This window comes from Toxotes jaculatrix, chromosome 6 (genome assembly GCF_017976425.1).
Source record: "Toxotes jaculatrix isolate fToxJac2 chromosome 6, fToxJac2.pri, whole genome shotgun sequence".
Lineage (NCBI taxonomy): Eukaryota > Metazoa > Chordata > Actinopteri > Toxotidae > Toxotes > Toxotes jaculatrix.
The window spans coordinates 17,151,584-17,177,847 of record NC_054399.1 but is presented as its reverse complement, the minus strand read 5'-3'; the positions used below and the strand labels follow the sequence as shown (position 1 = coordinate 17,177,847).

General features: G+C 40.8%; 2 protein-coding genes across 3 annotated transcripts in view; both read right to left on the bottom strand.

The window, feature by feature from the left end:
* Positions 1 to 2,367: 2,367 nt before the first annotated feature.
* On the bottom strand, positions 2,368 to 24,435 carry mllt1a (MLLT1 super elongation complex subunit a). Of its 2 annotated transcripts, none has more exons than XM_041041056.1 (12): positions 24,347 to 24,435; positions 19,683 to 19,863; positions 18,667 to 18,749; positions 17,266 to 17,409; positions 15,493 to 15,618; positions 13,299 to 13,952; positions 12,835 to 12,925; positions 12,391 to 12,502; positions 11,193 to 11,292; positions 10,570 to 10,647; positions 8,698 to 8,769; positions 2,368 to 8,413 (listed from the first exon to the last, which is right to left on the bottom strand). In XM_041041056.1, the coding sequence occupies exons 1-12, from the start codon at positions 24,356 to 24,358 to the stop codon at positions 8,285 to 8,287; spliced, it is 1,782 nt and encodes a 593-aa protein (XP_040896990.1). In that variant the 5' UTR covers positions 24,359 to 24,435; the 3' UTR covers positions 2,368 to 8,284. The 2 variants fall into 2 exon arrangements, with proteins under 2 accessions (XP_040896990.1, XP_040896991.1); XM_041041057.1 differs by having other exon boundaries at positions 10,579 to 10,647.
* Positions 21,464 to 26,264, bottom strand: part of myo1f (myosin IF) — a 35,767-nt gene continuing 30,966 nt past the window's right edge. Inside the window, exon 28 of the mRNA XM_041041055.1 lies at positions 21,464 to 21,476. Within this exon, the coding sequence (XP_040896989.1) occupies positions 21,475 to 21,476 (2 nt within the window). The 3' untranslated portion in view covers positions 21,464 to 21,474. The remainder of the gene's footprint in view (positions 21,477 to 26,264) is intronic.

Below are 26,264 nucleotides of genomic sequence, written 5' to 3'. Positions count from 1 at the left end.
TGTTAAAAACGCAGCTGTGTGCAAAACTAAACCCGATTACTGAGCAAAAACGAGCACAGCTTCAGCTGAACCGCAGGTAAACCAGGTGTATGAGAGAGCCTCATTATCATGTAGTTGACCTATTGGGAGTAGGTTGTCTGAAAGTTTTATCATTTTATCTGTGTTGCTGCACTGTTACTGGTGTTATTGTGATCTACATTTTGTTCTGCAAAGTTTCCACTGTTGTTTACATTTTCACATTTGTTGTACAATTAATCCAAATCAATAGACATGGAAAGATTGAGGAGTAATTTAAGCAACTAATCTGAAAAAAAAAAAAAAAAAAAAAAAAAAGGTATGACTTTTATAAACTATATCCACATATTGAATCAGTGGTGACAGCTGAATATAACAGCCCCACGTGTGCTTGGGAATGAGACAAGAAGCTTTACACACCTGGGTTTGGGGATTTTCTGCCCTTCTCTATAGATCCTCTCCAGCTCCATCAGGTTGGATGGGGACTGTTGATGGACAGACATTCTCGGGAGATGTTCTTTTGGATTCAAGTCAAGTCAGGGCTCTGGCTCAGCCACTCCAGGACATTCACAGAGTTGTCCCTAAGCCACTCCTGCGCTGTCTTGGTTGTGTGCTGAAAGGTGAACCTGCGGCCCAGTCTGAGGTCCTGAGCTCTCTGGACCAGGTTATCTCAACCCTGACCAGTCTCCCAGTCCCAGCTGCTGAAAAACACCCCCACAGTGTGATGCTGCCACCACCATGGTGATGAGTGGTGTCTGTTTCCTCCAGACATGACTCTTAAAATTGAGGCCAAACGGTTTAATCTTGTTTCTCCTTTAGTTGCTTTTTTTCTTCCTTTCATGTGTCCTTCACTGAGAAGAGGCCTCCATCTGGTCACTCTGCCACAAAGCCCAGATAAATGCAGGAGTGCAGTAGTGATGGTTGTCTCCATCTCCACACAGGATCTCATCCAGAGTGACTGTCAGGTTCTTGGTCAGCTCTCTTACCAAGGCCCTTGTCCTTTGATTGCTCAGTTTTGAGCAGCCAGCTCTTGGAAAAGTCCTGTTTGCCTCAAACATCTTCCATCTAAGAATTATGGAGGCTGCTGTGATCCTGAGAATCTTCAATCCAGCAGAATTTTTGTCTCCGCACAGTCCTGTCTCTGAGCTCTGCAGACAGTGTCTGCGATCTGTGGAACCTTACACAGGTGTGTGCCTTTCAAAATCAAGCCCAATCAATTGAATTTACCACAGGTGGACTTTAATCAAGGCGCAGAAACATCTAGAAGATTATCAAGAGAAATGGGAGGCACTTCAGCTAAATTTCAAGTGTCATAAAAACAGCTCTGAATGCTAATGTCAATGTGATATTTCAGATTTTTTTTTTTATAAATTTGCAAAAATTAAAACATTCTTGAAACATGATGTGTGAAAAATGTGAAGGGGCTTGAATTCTCTCTGAATGCACCGTAGATGGTTCAGAAATTTAGGATGTGTTAACATAAAACAGGGTGATTTGGCCTCGCCAAGGCTGCAATTTAAGATTATTTTAATTACCAATAATGATCACTTTCTCAGTTAATTCATTCTAAAATGTCAATACTCCTATTTTCCATGGGCCCAGTGTAACATCCTCAGATGGTTTGTTTTGTCTCATCAACAGTCAAAAACCCAAAGATATTCATTCTGTTCACAGGAAACTAATAAAATTCACCAGTATTTATATTTAAGAAGCTGAAAACGGTGAATTTTGGCCCTTATTTTTTATTTTATTTTTTTGCTGAAAACTGAAGCGGCTAAATGGAATTCAGCCATCATTAATTTTATTTTTCACACCTTTTTTCACTTTGACACGTCAAACAAAATGTGAGCCGTGAAAAAGGCCTGTGTGTTTTCACCGTTCAGAGCTGAGTCACACAGAACAATTTATTGATCTGCCTTTTCCAATAAATGTCCCTCCCTGTAGTGACATTTCCCCAATAGATGGTCAATGCATCATGAGTATTACTGGCTGGCCCACTGCTTGTCCTTTTAACCCCGCAGACTGCACTGACCATCACATGAACTCTGAATGAACCCTCCACACGCAGCCATGACCGGGTCACACAGCGGTCAATGATCGGAGACTCTGGGACAACAGTACTTAACGACTTTATTAATAATATGATTTCAAAATAAAAAATAACATTAAAATAACATGTTTTGTCCTTGTTAACAACTTGCATCATATGGCCACATGGTGGCATTGTAATGCCAAGTATTCCATTTTTAAAAATACCAAATTGTTCTTCTGCCATCCAGTTCATTTGTTCTGTCCGTCGTTTGTAGCTTTGACCACATTTCAGACTTCACCCCCCCCACCCTTTCCTCCCCAGTAAAAAAAAAAAAAAAAAAATCAAACCTTTATAAATACAGGCAAACTTGTCCCCTTGTCACAGACAAATTATAACGACCACTGACACAGGAAACACCCCGTCTGCACATGCCCCCTCCCACCCCCCTCCACATATTCGCAATGAACCATTTGCTCTATATTTTTGCTTTTTCCTCATCCTCTTAAGATCCACACAGTAGATATTCTACCTTTGCTGTATTATACACTTATTATATATAATATAGTTGTAGCTGAAATGCTCCACTCCCACAGATCTGCTCATAGAGTTGCAAAGTGGAAAGAAGTGTTTTCCTCCATTCTGTGTTCAAATTTTCAATTTTTACTTTCATTTACATCCTCAGTGTTGCGTAACATAAAAACAGGAATCTCCTGGATAATCTAACTAGCATTTAGGTTTAAGTTATGACTACCATTTTCAATTATTTCAAAATCAGTTATCAAGAAATCATGTTTTATCCATCATTTTGGAAAAGTGGACAGCTCTAAAATACTTAAACACCCATGAGCCTCAGCTGCTGTTGCCATGGAGAAAAAGCCAGTCACAGGTGGAAGTCAGAACAGACGTGAATTCAAAACAATTCGTTATCGCAGCTGTTCACAAAACGCGACACCATCGTCGCTGAATTCATACAGAAGTGACCGAAAACTGAAATCTGAACCGATTTAATCTGCAGAATTTTGCCAAAGTGCCTCTTGGGAGTTGTAGTTAATGAATCATATAATTTCTAACTCAGTTGGTAACAGAGAGCCTAAAGGAAACTGGAACTTCTGTTGTGTTCCAGCAACAAACACTTCATTCAAAATCCCACTGACATTTTTAATTACGCTAATTACTAAAAATCCAGCCTTGGAACAGAGCCTTTCTCAGCAGTGTGTTGAGTGGCTTCTTTCATATGTTTAGATGTAGTTACCATTGTACCATTGTTTATTAATGTATTATTTTGTTTGTTTTGAGGCCTTCACTGAACACAATTCCCCACAAGCCCTAGACATTTGTGGGGTCATGGCTTGTTATGTGTCTGTAATAACAGCAGGGCACAGAGAACTGAACACTGAAGGTTTTACAGTTTATGAAGATTTACTTTAGAAGAGAGCGTTGCTGAGTTTTCTGGGTTTGGACTTTTTTTTCTCTGCTCTAAAAGTAACTGCTTAACTTGTTTAACACTAAGGTTTCAATTCTTTATAGCTACTGCAAGATAATGTGGAGAGTAAACTCCAGGGACACGTGTCCTTTTTTCAGAAGGACTGGTGAAAGAAATGCTGAGAGACTGCACCGAGTTAAAGGAAGTCATGACTTTGGCTTTCAGTTTTATGCAGATCCAAACTGTAAAAGTGCTGCAACTGTGAGTCAACGTAACGTTGTACGTGAGAAAACTGAATGGCTCAAAACAGCTCCCCACAACTTCACAACTCTATCTTTTCCTACTGATGTGTTTCTTCAGGCTCATGTTATCATTACACAGTAAAATTATGTGAAGATGACAGTTTTTGTTTGGGTACAGACTTCTATTAATGAGTAGAAAAAAAAGAACAAAAACAAAACGAAAACATAACCGGACATGACACAGAAAATAAATTTTTTTTTAGCTCAACAGTTTTCAGTTCCCTGAACCGAAGTGTGGACTCCTCATGTCCTCGTTCTGGTCCAGTAATTTGTACTGGAAGCAGAGGGTGATAGCAAAGTTTAGCTCATCCAGCAAACATTTTCCAACACCTGCTTCTTGGTGTTCAGCTGTCATCAGAATCATAATACACAAAAACATACAGGGAACATCCCCATAACAACATTTTACGCCTAAAATAAATTCAACGGGCATGTTTGTTTGTGAATAATAGTGACCAAACATGCTGAAATAAAGACAATTAAATAAGAAACAAACAAAAAAAAGGGTTGGCAAAGAAAAAAAATCAATTCATATTGTATTGCATGTAAATATTGTATAAAATCCTTAAAAATACAGTTCAGGTAACTACTTAAGTACTGAAGTCATCACAGCCAAAAGTGCAGAGGTCCATAAATAAAACATTGACTGTGGGTAGACAGTGGGTCTTCGCTCGAGTCCCCATGTTAACTCCCCCCCTCTCCATCACCACAAGGGACTGAATGAGTGCCTGGTCAAAGGTCAGAGTTCATGAACTAGGACTTAAAAGTTCCCACATCGATGCAAGGAGAAAAAGGACAGGAAGGAAAGTTATTGTTGTTGGGTTTTTTTTTTTTTTTTTTTTAAATTCTCTCCTATCGCTGACAAACACACTCGCAGTTGCACAAATGTCACTCACACAGTTTCAAAGTTCAGTCTCAGATATCATGGCCTGAAGTTCTGTTGCCAGAGGCACACCTAGAGAATATGAAGGGGAAGAAGTGAGGGCAGGAGGAGGGGTGAGGGTGGGGGTTACTGCAGGGCACATAAGGTGGCAGGGATCCAGGTTTTCTTTTCTGTTATATTCCGCGCTCAGACAGTGTTTAGAGTTTGGGCAGAGGGAGTGTGTACATGTCGCTGAGCCAGGCAGGCAACAGAAGAAGAGAGCGAAGTATTAAAGCTATCGAAGCGTCAGAATAAAAACACTGTCGGCAGGAAGAGAACTGAAGAGGAGGAGGGGAGGCGTTCATTGAAGGTCTGGACCACAGTGGGTTGGTGTTGGTGTGTGTGTGTGTGTGTGTGTGTGTGTGTGTGTGTGTGTGTGTGTGTGTGTGTCTGTGTGTGTGTGTGTGTGTGTGTCTGTGTCTGTGTGAAGCCTAAAGGGGCCACAGGAACTAACACACCAGGGGTCTGAATCACAGAGCAAGTTCACAATTCTGGCAACCAGTCTCACAAAACTGTATCCTGGCACTGCTGACCCACAATTTACGCACACACAAGGTTGTTTACATAAAGGAAGTGTAACGAGGAGCCAATCATAGGTCGCATCAACGGATCAAAAGCAGCGCAATTAGGGCAAAATAAATCACTGTGGGGAAATCAGATCGTTTCAGCAGCAGAAAGTGAAATTCAGACTTAAAAAGAAGATAAAACATGGTAAACATCAAGGAAACATATGATCAATGATGCTAAAAATAACAGTGAATGTGTAAGAGTGGGTATTATAATATAGTTAAGCTGCAGATATTAGTTGACTTATTGATTAGTATGATGTATGATCACTGTCGCTGAGTCTATGAAATTACTGTGTTCACTAAATGGTCGGTAACAGGTTGTGGTGCAAACATTTCTTAAATGTCTGATATACAGTAGTTAGCATGTGAGACCAAGTGTCACAGTGTTGATTTGTGCTCATTACTACTGGTCCTTTATAGCTTTTGATCTAATCCTGTAAAGTGACACTTCTGTGGGTTTATTACTTGGTTAAAGTGAGCCAGTTTTATGAGACCGGTCAGCCTGGGTTTACGTTTTCCGTCCTACTAACCACTAATCTTGCTCCATGATGCAGACCCCTGAGAAATACATTTCAAATAGTTAGGGAAAGAAAACACAAGGAGTGCTTTGCTTAGCTTATATTTCTGCCAACATGTCCTTTGTCAATGCTGCTCAAGTGCTGCTAACTTGGTATCAAACGCTCCACCATTAGTTTAAATACTTCAAACCGCTTGAAGAGGGAACCCCCGACCCTATTCAATGACAACCGTCTCACAAAACACACAACACAGCTGAAAGCAACTGTAACTAGAGCTAATTAATGCAAGTAACTACCACACGGTCACCTGACGCTTCCTCTGAAGAACACTGAATCTAATCTCAGAAAGCAAGAACATAAAAACATGACCACCATCCATGGAAAATAGCCATCTTAAAATTTCTAGAGGGCTCGATTAACAGAAATATCACTGATATAAAGGACAACAGCCAACAGAGACACTGGAAAAGGAGAAGCAGGGATGAAAGCCATTAAGACAATACTGGATATTCAGGCATCCCACTTAACACTTGTTTCCCCAATGGGGGTATTTTTTTTGGGGGGGGGTGGGGGTTGAGGGGGGTTTCAATCTGCGAGACCATGGCTAACAGAGCACACATCCCCCCCCTCACACTGCAATTCGCAGAAAAAGGCACTAGAGTGGGGCTGTTGCTAGCCGTAGAAAAGTAAAAGCGATATACATTCATAGCTCACAGGTTATCTTAACCGCAGTCTGGGAATAAATACACAAAATGCACTTGTAGAAAAATAAAATGTAAAAAAGCGTGGCCCCTATTTTATTTTTCTTATTTTTGGATTGTGGGAGACAAGTATGGCTACTTTTTCACGGCTTTTTTTTTTTTTTTTAAATACACCCCCCTCCCTTCCCCACCCACCACTTAAAAGGCAATTCAGGAGTGATCCTCCACTGCTCTGGCCGCGAGCAGTCGAGCCCTTTCATGCACGCCGATATGGGAATAAGGGAGGAGGAGGAGGAGGGTGGTGAAGAGGAGGGATGGAGTGAGGGGGCTTCAGTGGGGTGGGGGGGCTTTTGGTAGGAGGTCAAGGCTCAGCTTTCAGTGCGAGGAAGTAGAGGGGGAAACTCAATAGAACATATGTTTTCAGATGTTCAGACAACAGAGAAACCTCATCCAAAACAGCCTCACATTCTCTCACACACACACACACATATCTCAGTGTCTTCGTGTACAGTGTTACGTATAAGGACCTGGGAGACAAATGTGGATGAATCTGGCTAGCACTTTACTTTAACACCCCGTTTGTATAATTAAAAGCACTGAACATACAATAAACACACTAGAATGTAGTTGTTTGCAGCTATAAGGACAAATTTATCTGCCAGTAATTATAATTATAATTTCTTTTATATTATTACTCGAACCTCCACCATAAGTTGATCGACATAAAACTAAGTGGCAACTATCTTGATCATTCATTTAAGTAAATTTTCAAGCATTAATTTCATGCTTCCATGTGAAGATTCCATCATTTTATCAGTATCGCATTATCATAAACTGAGCATCAAACCGAGGAGAACATCTGTTCAGCATCCAAGAATTACTGCTGTCACAGCCGATGAGCAGCTCAGGGAGACGAAAAGAAAATTCATTTTGGCAGCTTACAGGACCCTGAAACAAGAAAGTGTGAGTATTTGACTGATGTTCATCTTTAATGGTATTACAATTACACTACAGTGTGTTATAAACCATTTATTTAAAGTTAATATGGTGCTTATAAATGCTAAATGGGGGGGTTAAAGTGAAGTGCTACCTGGATATATATGTTTGGCGTGTGTGTTCAGGGGAAGGAGGGAAACCAGCTGTTGTTTGTGCTCGAGCTCCACGAACAAAGAGAAGTCAGTAACCACAAAGACAACATCTCCTCTTAAACCTCAGCAGCGCTCGCATGCACGCACGCACACACACACGCACGCACGCACACGCACACACACAAACAACTTGAGTGTATATTGGGAGAGAAATGAGCTCCAGCTGACAGCAGGGGGAAGGGAACTGGAGTGTTCTGCCGAGTAAGGAGTGTGCGTGTGAAGGAGGAGGAGGAGGAGGAGAGAGAGGAGGAGGAGAATTGGATTTGCAAAGGCGGGAGCACTGAGGGCAGGAGGGTGGGGGTGGGGGGTTTGGGGTGGGTGCATTCCACAGCTCTGCACAGACTCAAAAAAAGAGATGTGTAGTGAAAATCCTGACTGTAGACGGAGATCAGCTACTACGGTGCTCCCTCCCACGCCTCCTGATCCTCCTCCTCCTCCTCCCTCCTCAGCGTCAAGTGAAGTTGGTGTATCTTCATGTGTGCTTGTGTTTGTTCGTGTGTTTCTGTTTGTGTGGTAGTTGTTCGATGGTTCAGCAGCCAGGCCTGTGAAACAGCTGCGACAGATGTAGCTGCTCGTCGCCTCCTCAAAGAGGAGGAGTGGTGGCGAGTCTACGTCCGCCGCCGCCGCCATCCACACGCCAGTTTCCACTTCCTGTCACGTGGCCGTCGCCTCCAGGTAGCTCTGTAGTTTGCGGACGGTGGACTCGTCCAGTGAAAAGAGGTCAAAGTCAAAGGTGGTGTTGGTGACGTTGAAGTGGCCCGTCTCCTCGATCAGGTTGACAATCTGACAGATGCAAAGAGAGGAGAGGTCAGTTGTTACCTTTTACCATACACACATCATTCACACCAGACTATTAATGAAAAAAACAGTACCACAGTTTTGTTTTGGGACTCTTTTAAACAGATGCCATGTACATGAGCCGTTTTTCCATGTATGAATCAAATTATTCCAGTTGTTTCACATCGAGAATACGTTGATTATACACAGCCACAAGATTTTATGATGCAATATTTTAATGACAAAATATAGCATGATGGTCATCAGAAAACAGAGGCATGAACACACACCTGCTGTAGGACGTTACGCTCTCTTAAAGCCATCAGTCTGCGATGGAGGTCCACCAGTTCTTCTGTGTAGGCCTGCAGGGTTTTGGTAGAACAATGAACATGGTCAGTACAGTGTTAAAGACAAGATTAGAGTAGGAGCAAAGGATTTGCATTTGTAAGAGATGAATGTCAAGATTCAGTGCAGATGTTTGATTCATTTGTAATTCTTAGTTTTCCGTGATCTGGGTAATTTTCTCCTTCTACAGTTGTGAATAATGATGCCAAATGGTGAATCTAGAAATAACCGCTCGGCCTTTTTGTGTGGTTTTTCTTTATCTGAAGGTCTAACTGTCAGGTTATACTGAAAAAGAGGTGGGTCATACAACGTCTTGTCTGACCAGGCCAGAAATTGGGGATAGCCTTGCACATTTTCAGCCAGTCTCTCCAGGGACACATTTATAAGTGTTGCACTCAGTGGTTCACATGACAAGTGACACAAATACCAGTGAAGCCAATAAAAACACAGAGCTAGAGAGAGAAGTTCAAACCCAGCATACTTTCTCACCTATGCACATCAGACCAATGGCAGCGTGAAGTGGATGTAAATGCTGGATCACCAGTTTTGGAAAATCAAAGAAATGGACGAATACAGCTCTGCAAATCCGAGGGAGGATACTCTCCTCTTAAGGATAAAGAAGGGTTTGCCACAGCATTTTATAACAGAGAAGCCTTAACTTCGCCTTAAGTGAAGAGCACTTTCTTCTTCACTGTCAAAAGTGGTTATTCCATTTTATTAAATACGATATGAGTTCTATTAAGCTTCGGGGAAAATGACCAGTGGTGGTACAGCACACAGTAAAGACTCATATTTAATTAATCATCTGGTGACTTCATTGATAACAAGATGTGGGGCATCAGAATTTGTCTGATTCAGTTCGGCAAATGTTTGACTGATTGATTACATTGTGATCGATCACGTGTTTGCTTCACAGTAAGTTAAGGAGTTGTGGATATATACACTATATATACACAGTACTGTGCAAACGTTCTAGATTCATATCCATCACATAGCACCATGAGGGAAGCATCTGATCAGTCCCAAATTCACACAGTCAGAGTCGTATGGAGTCGCATCTTCAAAGACAAGAAGAACAAGGAGTCCTGCAACAGATGGTCTGACCCCCACAGAGCCCTGATCTGAACAACACAGAGTCAGACTGGGATCACATGAAGAGACAGAGGACCCTGAGACGGCCTGTTTACTGCACTTTCCATGCAGTTAACTGATGATTAAAAACTGTGGCATAATATTTGAAAGCATCCTCACTTTACTTTTAGTGCCTAAAACCTTTGTACAGTATTGTACATACACTTGACTGACACGAAAACATGTTGTTTCCAGCTTTTGTTTTAGCTTTAAGTTTGTGCTGCTCCACTCTATCGGTGCTGGAAATATCCGAGTGTGACAATGTAGTTTGTAGATATCCTAAATACACCGCCATGAACAACAGACCAGAAGGTGCATCACCAAGTTTAACTTCTGACTTTTGGTTTTGAAACTACATCCTTAGGTAGGCCCCTTCCTTTGTATGTAGCCAGCGTGAGATTTCATGTCTCTACAAAATCCATCTCCATTAAACTCAGCAGATGTTTTAATGTGAAACCGTGATATAAGATCAGTTTACCAGTTTCACTTTATCACTACTTAAATCACCTTGTTACACAGAGGACAGAGGAGATTTCTACTCAAAGGTTCACAGGCCGGAATCTGTCTGCACATCTGGATCAATTCACTGTCCATTACTGCATCTTGAATTCATTAATACACTCACTGAACGATGACAAAACACTACATGTGTGTGTGAGAGTTTAAGCATAAAAAGTTTGATTTACCCTTCCTACCTTGTCGTATCCCTTCTTCAACACCTTCTCTGATCGAAACGAGGAATCTGGACTCTTTCTGCCCGACACCTGCGGAACAGAGATCAAAGAAAGAGCCAGAGAGAGGGAAAGGAGGAGTGAAAGTACAGAGAGAAAGGGGATACAAAGAAGAGAGAGGCAGTAAGACCATGGAGCTATCTAGGACACCACTGGCAGTGAATACAGCTGAAATGTAGGTGGAAGCCTGGTGCAGGGCTGAAACACTGTGATTTCCATGTCTGCTTGCTGAATGGCTTCAGGCTATTTTGCATTGGGAAGGAGCCACATAAAAAAAACCAGTTCATTAAAAATACAGCATGTATTCAAATTCAAAATAAGCCCGTTCTGCCTAAATGAACGGCTTGCGTTGTTGTTCAATATTGTATTTATAGTATTACTAACACACGGCTTTCTCAAACACATTTGCCTTGTTAATTTTACTCACATAATCACAGACGCGTACCAAATAATGCTTTAGGAAAGTCCTGTTCATGTTGGCTGAGGACTAGGTTGACAGCTGAACAGTCAAACTATTTTAGCCCCTGTCAATATGTCAGTGAAAAAAGGCAGTAAAACGAGAGGTCTGTGTGACTCACTTTGTTATTGGAGGAGCTGTGTTTCTGTGGGGGCGGCGCAGGGTCTCGACTGGGGCGGTGCGAGCCGTCACTGCTGTCACTCTCGCTGTCCAGGCTGAGTCTGAGAGGGGAACAGGGCGAGGTCAGAGGTCAATCACACGCACTGACAGACAGAACACACTGTCATACTGCTCAGCACTGTACTTGGATGCACGAGATGTTATTACTCTTACATGCCAATATGTTCCCAGACAATCTGACAAGTAAGCTCTTGTAACCCTGTGCAAGATGGGTTTAATAAAATCTCAGTGTCAGCGTGATATCAGCCTGGAGGTATGTCAGATGTGTGATGGACATCAGTTGAATTGCAGTTATACGATTTACTGGAAATAGAGAGATATATATATAGAAATATCACAAAAAACTATGCTTAGCTGAGGTGGGAAGGTTATTGTATTGACAAAAGTTCAATGTAGCACAAAGTGCAATGGGAAGTGACTTAAAGCACGTGATTTAAAAGTCCACTGAAGCGGCTGAAATTGGCGTCAGATGAAACGGCAGATTTGCGCCAAGTGAAGTGGAGACTGTAACATTCCTCACATTAGTAAATGAAACCAACATGTCATATTTCCATCACATTTTCTGCATTGTTTTTGTTCATTTGAGGTTTGTCTGGCATTCTCTGGCTGTGCCCTCCTCTTCTGCAATGGTTTAATCGCTTCCAACTGCAAAATTAGCAAGACCAACTGTTTATCAACTCCTAATATTCACATAACAGTAGTGAATGGACACAAGCGTTAATTCACATAGTCTCATCCCGATTTTTTAGACAGTTTGTTTACAATTTGTGCTAAATTTGGATGGGAGCGAGCAACTGTCCATCTGCACCGCTCTCGTTTGGAGATGCAGCAAAACAATAAACAAGCTTTGACCACAGCACTGGCACTTCGATACATTAACACACCTCAGAGAGGAATACAGGAGTGTATGAACCTTGTTGCATGCCAGGGAAAGAGAGCAACATGAAAAGTGAATCTGCTGTAAAAATGTGTTTCAGCAGATTCTGAATGGTTTCTTTGTAAACACTCGTGGACAATCGATTTCTGACACTCTGAAGCAGTCAGTGGTAAATGTGTCTCACAGTGCCGTCCTGGACCAGTGATCCTGAATGACGACAGACCAAATTCACAGTCTCTAAGGATCTTTAGGGAGGACTGACCGAGAGTCGCGGTTTGGGGGGTTGGTCTTGATGGGGGTCTCCTCCTCCGAGCTGCTGTCGTCATCATCAGATTCTTCTGACTGGATCTCCTCCACCATGGACCGTAGGGGGCCTGGGGACAGAATCACACAAACTATAACATACTTTTGACCTGAACTCTCAATTCATTCCGACGATTCTCTTTCAGACACAGAGAATCTCAGCAGTGGAATAAAGCATCATCACACACAATCTTCCCCTCTCACAAATGTCTGATTTGGGTTTAAAGCTTATTCGATCAACCTGAATGTTGTGGCAACCTGTCTCATCTCTTCTCTTTATTTCTGTGTGAGGTGTCTGTATAAGCCGATTTCACTCCTCAGTCTCATCAGCACAATCTTGTTCTGATCCTTTAATTAGCATAAAACAGTCTTCCCAATGAAACAACATGAATATGGACTGTACCTTGTCCTTGTTTCTGTCCTGGCTCAAAGTCTGAGTCTGAACTGGAGTCAGAACTGGAACTGGAGTTGGAAAGACTGGAGGCGGCCGACTGCTGTAAGGGGAGGAGAAGAAGAAAATGAAGAGTTAATGAGAAGAATGAAGCTGAAATGATTAATCGATTCCCTACTTCCATTTCTTAGTATGAGCGTCTCATTTGGGGGGGGGGTAGCTGCTTTTCTTTGTCTTGTGTGACAGTAAATTAAATATCTCTAACATCTCCTTGAGCTTCAGGAAATTGTAACAAGCAATTTCACTATTTTCTAAAAATCAAACAATCAATTAACATGAAAAATAATCAGTAAAGCAATAATAAAATTGTTATTTGCAGCCCTAGATGAAATGTAATATTTGTAAATGACATTTTTTTTTTACCAGCATACAAGATGTAAAAAAAAAAAAGCTGGAAGTGAAAGCTCCTCTTATACCTCTGACTTTGAAGATGCTTCATCCTCTGAATTCGACTCTTCCGACTCTGGAAGTTTCTTGGGCTCCTTCAGCTCCTGTGTGTCATTTTTGCCTTTGGCCCAGCGTCCTTTTTCCTTGGGAGGTTTCTTCTCGGCGTAGGGCTGACTGGCTGCAGACGAGGAGGAGACACGAGGAGAAGTTCCTGTGAAGGCGCCGCCTGCCGGCCCCTTCGGCCCCTCAGAGCTGCCCTTTTTCTGCTTCTTCGCACTGGGTTTGGGAGACTCCACAGTGGACGGCCGCTTCCCTGGAGCTTTGGACTCTGCCGGCCCTCCCCCACCTCCTCCCCCACCACCCCCTCCGCTCCCAGCCCCCCCTCCTTTAGGGGACATACCCTCCATCTTTGACTCCTTCAGGGTGAGTTTGGGCTCCTTGAATGCAGCCTTGGGTAGGACCTTTACTTCATCTTTCACTTTAATCTCTGGCGGTTTTTTTGAAGACGAGGATGAGGAAGAGGAAGGATCGCGGCCACTCTTGCTACTTCCGTCTCTGTCGTTGTCTCCTTTCGATGAGGCTTTGCTCTCAGAGTCTTTTCGGGGCCGCTCGCGATGCTCCTTGGTCAGCTTGTGCGGTTTGGGTCCTTTGCTGCTGCCACCACTTCCTTCTTTGCTGGGTTCCTGAAGAGAAAAAATAACAGCACTGTCATCATCAGTGTACTCTTAAAACACTCAACTCAAGGCCCAGTAAAAGGAAGCAGACTCAACTGCTCAAAGACCTTGTAACAGAGTTTTTAGGACATTGCTCACACCTCAGTTCCAAAATCAAGCCATGCCAATCAAGTCTGTAATGCAATGTAAGCATTTTGGTCAGTATTGCATTTCAGCCAAAATAAATCCCCCCAAAAATGATAAAGAGAAAATCTGTGACCTAAACCTACCTTTCTATGTAATAATAGGACAAAGAGTCTACATCCATACTAGCAGCTCTTGCAGTCCCCGGAGCTAGTGTGGCTTAAACCTGAGCTACAGTATTGACAGTATTTTGACACTGCTACTGCTGCCAGCTAACAACTTGAACAGACAACCAAAGGCAAACAAGGAAGCTGGCAAACAGGTTATGGATTAAGCTTGTTGTATTCCTGGAGTTCCATCATATTAGACTCTTAACTTGACAGCAGTCAGTCAACGAGCAAATTTAAATTTGTGATAAAAAATGTGGTAAATGTGCAAATAAATTCACCAGAGCCACAGCTGTGGCTTTTAACAGAGCTGTCTGGCACAGTGACACAGGAGGTGGTATTTCCACACTGACCAACCACATATCAGCAAACAGTTTTACAGGTTTTCAACCGACACTATTAAAACTTGATATGTCCATAAGAGACTTTATTATATTCAGAGACTGGACAGAGTGGTCCTGTGTGTGTCTTAGAGGTGACTCTCACTAACTTTTTCTGTCAGCAGATGGACATAGCCAGATGAAACCAAGTCCTCTCCCTGCCTGAAGCTGGTGCTCAACAAACGCCCACTCACTGCCACAATAATAATGTGGATTCAAGAAACGATGTAAAAATGAAGCGGAAATTTAGTCTACAGGATATATTCTCATTTACCAAGTTGGGCACCAACTGAAGTGTCTTGAAGTTAGTTAGCCACTTACCCAAAATCAAACTGTGCCTTGAAAAAATATGAGGAGGAATCTGTAGAACACCATACAAGATGAACTGCACGAATAAAAAACAAGTCCCATTTCATTTGAAAGATGTATGAAAACCATACCATTGTACTGGCTGGGCTCGATAGAGTAACAGTGGCAGCAGTGAGAAGTGCAAGAGGATCAATTTCCTGTTTTCTCCTGATAAGTCCCCTCTCCTGGCAGATAATCAGGCTGAGTAATTCTGCATACATGCATACAGATGCTAAGAAACAGCTGGCAATGATTAGAGGCCTGAGTCAGCCTGCTCTGAAGACTGATTTAATGATTTTGTAAAGGGCACATGATGTTCACTGAGATATTCACTTCTATAACACCCCCCCCCCCCCCCCCCCCCCCAAAAATGTCAATGAAAATTGTCTGGAATGTAGTGAATGAATGTAATGAATGCAGTGAAGTTGTGACTTTCAAGTTAAATATTCTGAATGAATGAGAAAGCTGAGAACCCATGGGATGACTAAGATGATTATAGCAGGTTCATTTTTTGTGGGCAAGTCAACCAACCTTTGACACATGAGAGGTCTTGGTCTTTTTGGGGTCTGAAAAGGCAGAGAGGGGGATGGTGGGAAGTATTGGGTAATCCGGACTGGGTCTGGATACAGCTTCAGCCCCCTCTGGAACCACCAATACCTGGAATTAAAGCAACAACAGTTAATAGTGTTGGTGTTCACTTTAAAGCCCTGGTTCATTGTATGTGCACTGTAAATAAAACAGTATTAACAGTTTTCAGGACTTTTATTTACTTTGACTGAACACACAAGCTATTATGGACCCACCCACCCTTGGCTCTAAAAGTAATAATTCCATTTAACTTTCTATATATTTGTATTTCCATTACCAATTAATCTGTTCATTATTTATATCAGTTATTTTGTCTGCCAGAGAATTGAAGAAAAAAAAATTGTCTGTTAGAATTTCCAACAGCCCAAGGTTATGTCTCTAAATCATTTCCTTTATTCAACCAAAAGGACAAAACCCAAAGATATTTAGCTTATTGTCATATTTCATAGAGAAAATCCTTAAATCGTGATGTATGAGAAGCAGTAACCAATGAATGTTTGGATTTTTCCCTGAAAAATTACTCAAATGATTAATAGATAATCAGAATTGACTAATTGTTGCAGCTCTATGGTGGAAAAGTTAACTAAAACTAAAACTGCATTTCAGAAAGAGGCATCCAATCACAGAACTAAACATTTTCCCATGTGCACAACCATTAAAAACTAAACATTACAGTGTTGAGAAAACTGATTTTACAATCTGCAGCTTAAATAAATTTACTCCTGTGTCAATTTTGAATGAATTCGACAACAGTGGTCCTTGTGCTTTGTTCACAGATTCAACAAGGCTCATGGGTGTTGCAGTATCTTGAGTCGCTCATCATGTAAAACCAACAGAAAAAAAACAGAGTTCTCTGAGTCAATGTCTGAACTAAATAAAACCTGTGAAGTAGCATTGACAGGGTTTCTGCAGGATTCCCCGAGTTAAATTCAAAACTTTTCAAGACGTTTTTAATTCCACAGACATTATTATGCAATTTATTACCCGTTTCACAGAAAACGATTAGGACAATATGGCCTAGAATTATTTATTCTTATATCCTATTTTTTTTCTCCACTTCCCAGCAGTTTAATATTGTCTAATGATCTAATTAATTTAATTAATGTGACCTGGGCCTGCATAAGCACCATAAAACGGTTGGGTGGATTAACTAATTTAAAATGATCAAGTAAAGCTAATTTAAGTTTTTGTGAAGTCGAAATTTGCTCTTTATGAGACAGTGAGCTTCCAATCTACAGTAGCTGGCAATAGTGACAAGCTACAGTAGCTAAGGGTCACAGTCCACTTTTAATGTTAAGTTATAGGTTTGTCTCATCTCGTAACAGCCTGCAATCTGATACAAAAACACTGGCCAACAATTATTATTGCCTACAGTAGACAGGAGAACATTTCTAGAGACTCTTGTAAATTAGATTTAAGATTTAAGGCTTTTTTGAAGGAAACTTTTTCAGACTTTAAAACCTGCAGATGCCCAGCATTTAGGCTACTGTTTAAAGAAAAACTGGAAAAGGTTAATAGACAGGTTTCCAACCATGTCATCATTTATCCAGTGTCTAGTATATTTCAAGAAAGGGCAAGATTTTCATATAGGCTGTTGTTAACCTATATAACAACAAGAATGAGTACACAATTACTATATATAGTTTCTCTTTTTGACTACCATTAGTTATTCAGTAATCAGTCCAGTGAATCAGCCAGTGTATCAAGCAGCCTCACCCCTCCAGCTTTGATCAGCTTTCTCCTGAATTCTTTGGTGGGGTTGTTGAAGGTGAGCTTCTCACAGCGTAGGTGGTTGACCGGGGGGTTGCCCTCCAAGTTAAGGAACAGGTCATAGTTGAAACACACCTTTTTTGGCTCCTCCTGCATAACAACAACAAAACAAAAGAGCTTTTTATGAAGTTAATCTGTTTCATTTTATCACTCCTTTGACAGCATGTGTGACAGAAAGTCATTTGTGTTTGTGTTTCTGAGTTACTGCTGTACATAGAACCACCTCTCAATACCTACACATTTCACAATGAAAGATAAAAACTGAATGAATGAACTATAACCCTGGTCAATAAAGCAGACACACACGCTGGAGCCCAGCACACTGATAAGACACAACTAACATTCCTGAGAGAAGCTGTAGAGTTGTAGAGAGTGGGACAATTACAGCTGAGGAAAAGGCATTAAGACGCTCTTCAGAGGTTTTATAAACAAAATTGTCTTCTAATAAATGTGGAGTTGGATTAATGGTTGCTCATATTTACAGTCCTCCTGCTTCCCTTCAGCTATTCTTCATTATTCTGAAGACTTGCAGGAGACGATCTTACACTAATGTGCACATACCTCTTAAGTGCTGTCCTTATCTTTTAATGTGAGGAAAGTGGTTCTTTCTTTCATGATTAATTTAAATGGCTGACAGAGACTTAAAGGTGCCAGTATAATAGTGTGTGATCGTTTTAATTGTTTCACTACAGGAGAGGAATGTCCCCACATCAAAGAAATGCTTGACAAATATAATGAAGTATTTTGATGGGCTGTGTGGATATATAAGTGCAAGTGTATAACCTACAGTGAGTGTGTATATTTAAATCTGTGCAGTGTGAAACCATTCACTAAAAATATTGCTCCATCAATGCTTCCGAACCATCACTGCGTTTATATGCACTTAAGTAATCTGATTACTCCTGGTTTTGAGTGGTAACTTGATTTCGAGCACATCAAGTAAAAGGAAAACCCAGTTTTCTTTATCAGATTAAAGAATTAACCTGGTTAACATGGGTAGATTCCTGCAGGAAAAACCTGGATCTTGCAGAATATCTATCACAGACTGTATCCTGTAATTTCCGAATGGCACAATGAGTTAAATCACGAAGCAGCACAGTGAGTATTTTATTCTCCCGAGTACGAACACTATCCACATTAATTCTACTAAAGATTCCATAATATAGCATTTCCTAAATCAATTTACAAAATGTAAACCACATCAAAGCGCAAAGATTTATTGTCTATCTGTGATTTCCTTAAACCTACACTTTCCAGTATTTTTATTTCCACAGCCTAAATTTCTTTTCTACAAAAATAAACCCGTCAGCAGCCTAAAATTTACTGTCTCTGTCCAGTCAGTCTTACCTTGTTCTTGAAGTAAACCTCAATGGGCATGAGGAAGCCTGCGTAGCCCGACTCCTCCACTTTGTATGGAGGCTCCTTGCATACTGCAGACAGAAAGACATGTCAATGACTGCTACACTGTTATTGCACTCACATCGCTCATGAATAGAATGGCATCCTGAAATAACAGTAGAGTTAAGGACAGGGAAGAGGAATCTATTTGTTTAGTTTATTACCTTTGTCCACCAGGGACTATGTACATAAAGCATTAATCTCATACAAACAGAAAAGATATACCAGATTTATCTACTGCCTAATTTCCATCCGTAGCTCCCTGGGCAGTTAGGCACTAATACACTAATATAACTAGAGCAATGAATACAAATACAAGTTCAAATAACAGCAAATACTAAATACTAAATTCAATCACAGATGCAACTAATACAAATTTCAATTCTCACACCCAATACTATGCCATGTACATATATATAAATAATCTCAGATACTTTGTCTGTATCAAATTAATGACAAGACTTATTTCTTGAAATCCTTTTTTTTTGGCATCACAGAAAAAAGTATGGAAATCTACTTATGTTTTCATAGCATCAGGGAGCTTGTTCCATTCCTTAATGGCCTTAAATGAAAAGGCAGATTGTGCGAAGGCCGAGCTTCTTTTAAGGATCCGGCAAGCTCCTCTAGAAGCTGACCTTGATACTCTGATCATTTAATTAACGAAATTAATTCCAAGAAACAGAGTCCCTCTAAAGTCTCTGACAAAATGAGACATTATTTGACAATTGTAGCCCTGTCAAACTTCCTACTGCATTACCATGAAGGTGATGGACATAATCTTTGGCTTTGGGCCGCTATAGCGGATACCCTTCTGACATTTTACAGACAAATCAATTAATCAAAAAAAGAAGCAGCTGAACTAATGATGACAATAATCGTCAGATGTGACCCTAGCTTCAACAGTGTCACTGTACCTGCTTTGTACAAACTTTACATGCTCACACATTCTTATCTCTTTGTCTTACCTCTCTTGGGTTTGGGGAAGCTGTCATGCAAGCGGAAGACGACCTTCTCTACAAAGTGCTGGATGTCGCCGGTCTCTGGCCCTCGGACAAACACCATCCAGTCGTGGGTGAAACCTTCTGATGTCACTTTCTTCCTTAGCTGGGCTCTGTGGCCCAACTCTAGCTTCACCTGCACTGTGCACTGAAAGGGATGAGAAGAAATCAGAGTCACAAACTGCATATTACTATACAGAGCCTGTAGGCGTGGGAGCATAGACACAAGCAAAAATAGGTAAAATAAGAATAACAAAGGCAGGATGAGAAGCAACAGATTTATTCTGATCAAGAAACTGATAAAGCTGTAGAAGCGAAACATTTTTTGCCATTATCTACACTTTGTACATGTTGTGGTGAGAAGAGGAACGTCAAACAGACACCTTGAGATTTTTCTGCTTTTGTTTAAACTGCATGTGGATTCCTCACCTTTTCACGATAAGAAAGGTAGAGCTAAATTTAATGATTTCCTTTCTTGAGTCTATATTCAGGTAACCTGCAAGATATCACAACTTGATGTAATTTAAAAATAAAACACGACAGTCTAAAAACAAGAAAAAGAGAACTAAAAAATATGCAAGCTGACTTTAACTTTGAACTTTTTTAACAGATAATGCTGTGAGTAAAGATTATTGTAAATACTGATTATTTTGCAGATATATTAGAAAGTAATCAAATTATTTAGTTTATAAAATATCAGAAAATAAAGAAAAAAATACAATTTTTCACAATCTATTTCCTATAGTCCAAGATGAAATTTTCATGTCGCTCTTTTATCCAACCACTGGTCCAAATCCAAAGATTTTTAATTTATTTACATAAGATAAAGAAAAGAAGTTGAATTAACTTACAAGAGTTACAAGGTGCTTCTCATGTGGACAGAAAATACCAAGTGCAATTTAAGATAAATGTCAATTTATTTATATTTATTTCACACTTTTGATATTATTTCCTAGCATATCCCTAATAATATGATTAATTAATCATTAAACATGACCTGGAGCTGCAAGCAACAGAAAAAGGAATGGATGAATGAATGAACCAATTAAAAAACATCTAATTTAAGGTCAGAGGCCTGGAACAATATTACTGAGCATTTTCCAGACAGACATTGTAAATGAAATTTAAACCTTTTTAGTCCCATTTAAACCCTTTTTTGAAGAAAATGAATTCACTGTTTTTAAGACTTTTCAAGATCTGCAGATACCATGAAAAATTGGCAAAACCAGTTGTGAGAATAATCCAAAAGGTCCATTATTCATTAGTTTGTGATTCCACCTTAAACAAAACCTCTGAATTTCTATTTTGAGAGTACAGTGAAGAGGAGAGGATGAACACTTGGCCTGGACAAACACAAAGCTGGACTGATGTTGGGACGCTCCCCGTGGAATGGGAGCGATTAGCTCAGCCGACAGATCTCAAAAGGTTCGTCCAGAAGAGGGGCACATTGCTGGGCTACCTCTCTCTGCCAAGAACAATGACTGCAACGGGACACGCAAATGACCCCGTGATGGTGCTGTGGTGGCGATGGACATAGCAAGTGAAGAGGCTATGGAGATGGAGCACAGGAGGGAACGAGGGGTGGGTCGGTGGATAGACGAGAGGGGACAGAAAGGCACTTTATGTCCAGGGGAGGACTGAAGAATGTGGGGATTTGGCCCTGGCACCGAGCAGCTCGTGAGCTGGGACTGAGTGGGGGGATTAGAGGGGACAGGATTGAGATGAGCTGGTCTGGCACTCTCTAGCTAACACTCTTTCTCTCTCTCTCTCTCTCTCTCTCTCTCTCTCTCTCTCTCTCTCTCTCTCTCTCTCTCTCTCTCACTCACTCACACACACACACACCCCTCCCCTGCCTGGCACTCTGCCCGGCCATTCTGTGGCCATAATGCCCTTAAACTCAAGACTCCACCACACCCACGGTGAGCAGCCCCCCCTGGTCATCATCATCACCCCCTTTCCCCCGGGGTGTCTGCAAAAACAGGAATGTGATAAGGACAACATAAAAATCAAGATGATAATGAGCTATGATAATGAGTCATTTCAAAACGAAATGAAGAATAAACTCAAATGCCTCAAACATATAATTTCTACGAAAAATCTAAATGCCCAGAGCCCAGAAGGCAATATGAGGCAGATAAAACACAAGGCCTGCAACTTGATTAATCTGCTGTTCTTTTCTGGACCAGTCGATTACTTGTCTATGAAAAGTCAGAAAGTAGACATTTCAGCCCTAAACCTAAAGAGATGTAATATACTATCCTATGAGATAAAGAAAAGCAGCGAGAGGGGGCATCTAGCAGAATGATGCCCCCACATCCCTCCCAAACAAGAAGAAGAAGCTAAGGTGGCCTTCAGGTAAATTAAAAAACATGAATGGCCCTCTCTTGAGCCAGTCTTTGATATGTTCCTTCTGAGCTACTGTGGAAACATGGTGGTGCAACATGGCGGGCTCCATGGAAGACGGAATTTAGTTGAACTGTGTCAAGCTGCCTGAAAACATGAAACCTTGGGGTCATACATCTAGAAAACAGTGGTTTTGTATCTCAGTCATTCAACTGTACTAGTATCAGATGGGCAAAATGAATACTGGCAACACATTAATTTAGCTATCCTTGGCTAAAGGCAATGCAATGGATACAAAAAACAAAATACACAAAGCCACTAACACTGATATGATATGCGCATGCCCTCTCTCTTTCTCATACACAGTGCTGCAAGTGAGGGGAAATACAAATTTCAGCAGACACAGTGGCTCCCGTGAAAACAATGAACTCCCAGCTGCCATGTAAATAACATCCCTCATGACCATGTTAATCTCTTCCAGCTAATAAATGAAAAGTCAGAAAGCTTCCCTAAATGAGGACACACACACACACAAATACAAACACAATCATGACAGTAGTTGTGTTTCCAGCTAAATCCTTCATCATACCCAACCTTGGATATCCAAGAGATGACTTGAACAGAAATGAAAAAGTTACTTGTGTTGGAAAATGGTCAATCCCGGAGAACCACAGGGGTGTCATAAACAGCCTTTCGGCAGCACCCAAGGAAAACAGTGAGTGTTGCAAATAGGGTGTGTGAATGACTGTGAGGGGAGTATGAAAGGCTGCATGACCACTCATCCTGTCATCCCAATTGCAATGTTAATACACAGAGATCTCCTTGATTTTCACTGCAAATTGTATACGTTCAGAGTCAGTTACCCTTTACCAGGTATACCCGGCTAAAACTGATGCTGTCTAACCCTGCTAAAAAAAAAAAAAAAAAAAAAAAAATTAAATGCCATAAAACCAAGAAGCTGAATCAACACCTCTCCAAAAAAGAACTAAAACATTAAAACATCCTTGGAGGTAGGATTGATCGCCAGGCTGCTGTTTGGCAATTTTGTATATAATTGTGCAATAAAAAATGAAAAATCTAATGCAAAACTTTCACATGAAACATAGGTAACAAACATTCACCACAAAAGTACAACCTGACTACCCTCTTAACTTGTCACAAAAGACTTCCTCTGGATGCACATTCACAGATCTAGTTAAAACTTCAAAGGGACCAACACTGAATGGGGACTAGTTCCAAGAAAGTGGCTGAGCCACTTTCCATGGGTGTGTGTGGCCTAACCATTTGAAATATAGTCCTGAATAACCTCAGGCATTTAGAGAGTAACCCATTCTGAAGCAATATCTCCATTGCAGTTAACAGATATGTAATTTGGTTTACCCACTTTTCTGTTTTCTGCAAAATAAATTATGTAGCTTTTTATGATAACATAAATCTTAAACTGTGCAAATGTGTACATGCTAAAGTATTAAATGCGAGGCCATGATCTTGCAAGATAAAAGGGTTTACATGCCAGTCCTTAAAACTATGCTTTATAGTCTGGGTTCTTTGCTTTATAATGACCAACCCATTCAAAGGTGGTCATCATGACTGGCTTCAAGTTCAACGTTTGCCACACAGATTTTCTCAAGCTTTTGCACCATGCTACATCTGGTCTACAATCATGAATGTGGTGCGTAAGAATTAAACATAAACCAACTGTTGGCAAATAATACAAATATATTACATAAGTTGAATGCCTTTATTAGCTTTGTATATGTTAAGGTTTCAGGCCTCTGGCAGTAAAGACACCACCCCGCCTCTCCAGCCCAACCTGGAGAGGACAAATCTTTTCCCCGGCGCCTTGTAGCGGCTCCTTAGCCTTTAGCCAACGGCCGACCCTCTCCTGAAAGGTAGACTAGCTAGCAAGTTTAGCTTAGCTACACAAAACCTCGACTCAAATTGTTCTTCGCAGTGTTTAATGGAGTGCACGTGCTCTTTAAAAAACACACCAGAGCAGAATAAACACCAGGTGTGAATCTCTTTGTGTGCCTGGTTGTGGGTTCAGCTATGCAGCGGTGCTGAATGGTGTGGTAGACTGAAGCTAGCTAGCGGTAAATACCGATGTATGAGTGCCCAGCTAGCATAGCTCCAGAGCCAAAGAACTACGAGTTCATTAGCAGCAGGAGCGTTTTTTTCTTCTGGCGACCAGAACAGAGGATTCATTCCTTCCCTGCCAGCGCGCAGCCTGCTGCCATTTTCACCGTCAAAAGTTCAGATTCCGTAAGGAGACACAAAAGCCACTGTACCTGGTTCTCCATGTTTCTCCGGCCTCAGTGATTGTTGTATTTATTTACAGCGGCGTTTGTGGAGCGTCTCCCCAGCCTCGGCTCCTCATTGTGTGTCAATCCAGCCCAGAAGCGGAAGGCAGACGGCTCCCCTCCCCTTCCAGACGGCCGCTGGCAGGCGACCAAAACAGAAAGCTCTCTCAGCCAATCAGAGAACGGAAAATGTAAGCACTCTTGAAAGAAACCAATAATAACACTCAAGAGGCGGGACAGTCCCCGAGCTGCAAATACAATTAAAGCATTCACTGGAGGTTTTCTCGAGTGACAGCGGACTTGTCCCAATGGCTACAGCTCTGTTTCAATTGTAAAATGCACATGATGCTAATTGAGAAGCCGACTGTGTGGGTTTAACATGTTATATATTGATATTAGTGTGATAAGTGCAGTATCACTAACATAGTGAAATACTTTTGCTACTTAACATGTCTTAATATGGAGTGGTGGAAGAAGTAGTCACATCCTTTACTTATGTGGTACCAATACAAGAATGTAAAAATTCTCAGCACAAGTAAAAGAGACTTCAGAACTTTAATGGCATAAACACCTTTTCCCCGATTATTTTAATTATAATATTTCATTCCACTTCTATCTTGGTGGTTTCTTGGTTTTAAGTCTCTGTAAAGCACTTTGCAGTGTGTTTTTGAAAAATTCTATACAGGTAAACTTATTATTATTGTTATCATTATTAGTGCTTGTATTATTATTATAAGTGTGCCTGAACTGAGTCAAACATGCTTAATATTTGCTCCAGATCATGGATGTTTGCCAGGCAGAAAACAATGCTATCTTTGGCCACATGGGGAGCAATGGGTTGTTGCCTGCAGGCACACAAAACATTTTCTTCAGACATTTGTGTTCCTCTAGTTCTACTTGGTGTATAGATTTCACTCTGTCATCTGGTTTTCACTAGTTATTATTTAACCTTACATTCCATAAACCACTACTTCCCCACAAAAAAATTTACATAATGATATTTATGTAGAAGTATAAAAGTATCATGTATCAAATGGACTTGAGCTGCAACAATTAAGTCTATTAATCAATTGAAGTAAATTAATCTGCAACTATTTTGGCAATGAGTTTACCGTTTCAGCCACGTTTCAAGCAAAAATGTCAAACATTTGATATTATGTGATAGTTTATGAAATATCTTTAGGTTTTGGACCAATGGACAGACAAATAAAGCATTATTAAGATGTCACCTGGACTGTGGGAAATTCTGTGAAATTCTATGTGTCACTGGGCGTTTCATAGACTGAACAAGTAATCAATTAATCGAGGAATATGCAGATTAATTTAAGATCTATAAGTACTTGCTGTGCAATGAAATGTCCCCTGTGACTGACATCTGATTCCAGCTGAAGGTAATCATTTGATTTACTGGGGCAGCTGATCAAGGTGGATCTAGTTTTAACTACTTAGTAATAATATAATTACATAATTGAATATAATTAAACTGACAGGAGTCATTCTGCATTCTGAGTACTTCTACTTACTGTAAGCATATTTTCTCACAACTATTTTGAATGCAGGGTTTCTGCTTGTAAAGTGTGCTTTTGTAGTGTTTGCCTTGAGTAAATAAGCTCCACTGATGAAAAGAAAACACTTGAGTGTCAGTAAAATGAATTAAAACATGAAAAAAGCTGTTTTGTTTACATTCTCCTTGCGAGCAAAACAATAGCCTCAACAGAAGCTTATTCTTTTGTGTCGTAATGTCAATGTCAATGAAAATGCACCATGCATTTTCTGCGTTATTGAGATAAAGGATTTGGAAACTTGGATATGTCTGGATAAATGTTATTATTACACCCAAACTCATGAGGTCGTCATATTGAGTTTATAGAGCCTCTGTCTCAAATGGCCCCAGTGCACTGGTTCC

What these genes read in the sequence shown, in the direction of transcription:
- mllt1a (XM_041041056.1), bottom strand. An exon ending in AAGCATCTTCAAAGTCAGAG is followed by an intron (nt 12,926 to 13,298) that starts GTATAAGAGGAG and finishes CTCCCCTTACAG; the next exon opens with CAGTCGGCCGCCTCCAGTCT. An exon ending in CCCCCAAACCGCGACTCTCG is followed by an intron (nt 11,293 to 12,390) that starts GTCAGTCCTCCC and finishes TTCCCCTCTCAG; the next exon opens with ACTCAGCCTGGACAGCGAGA.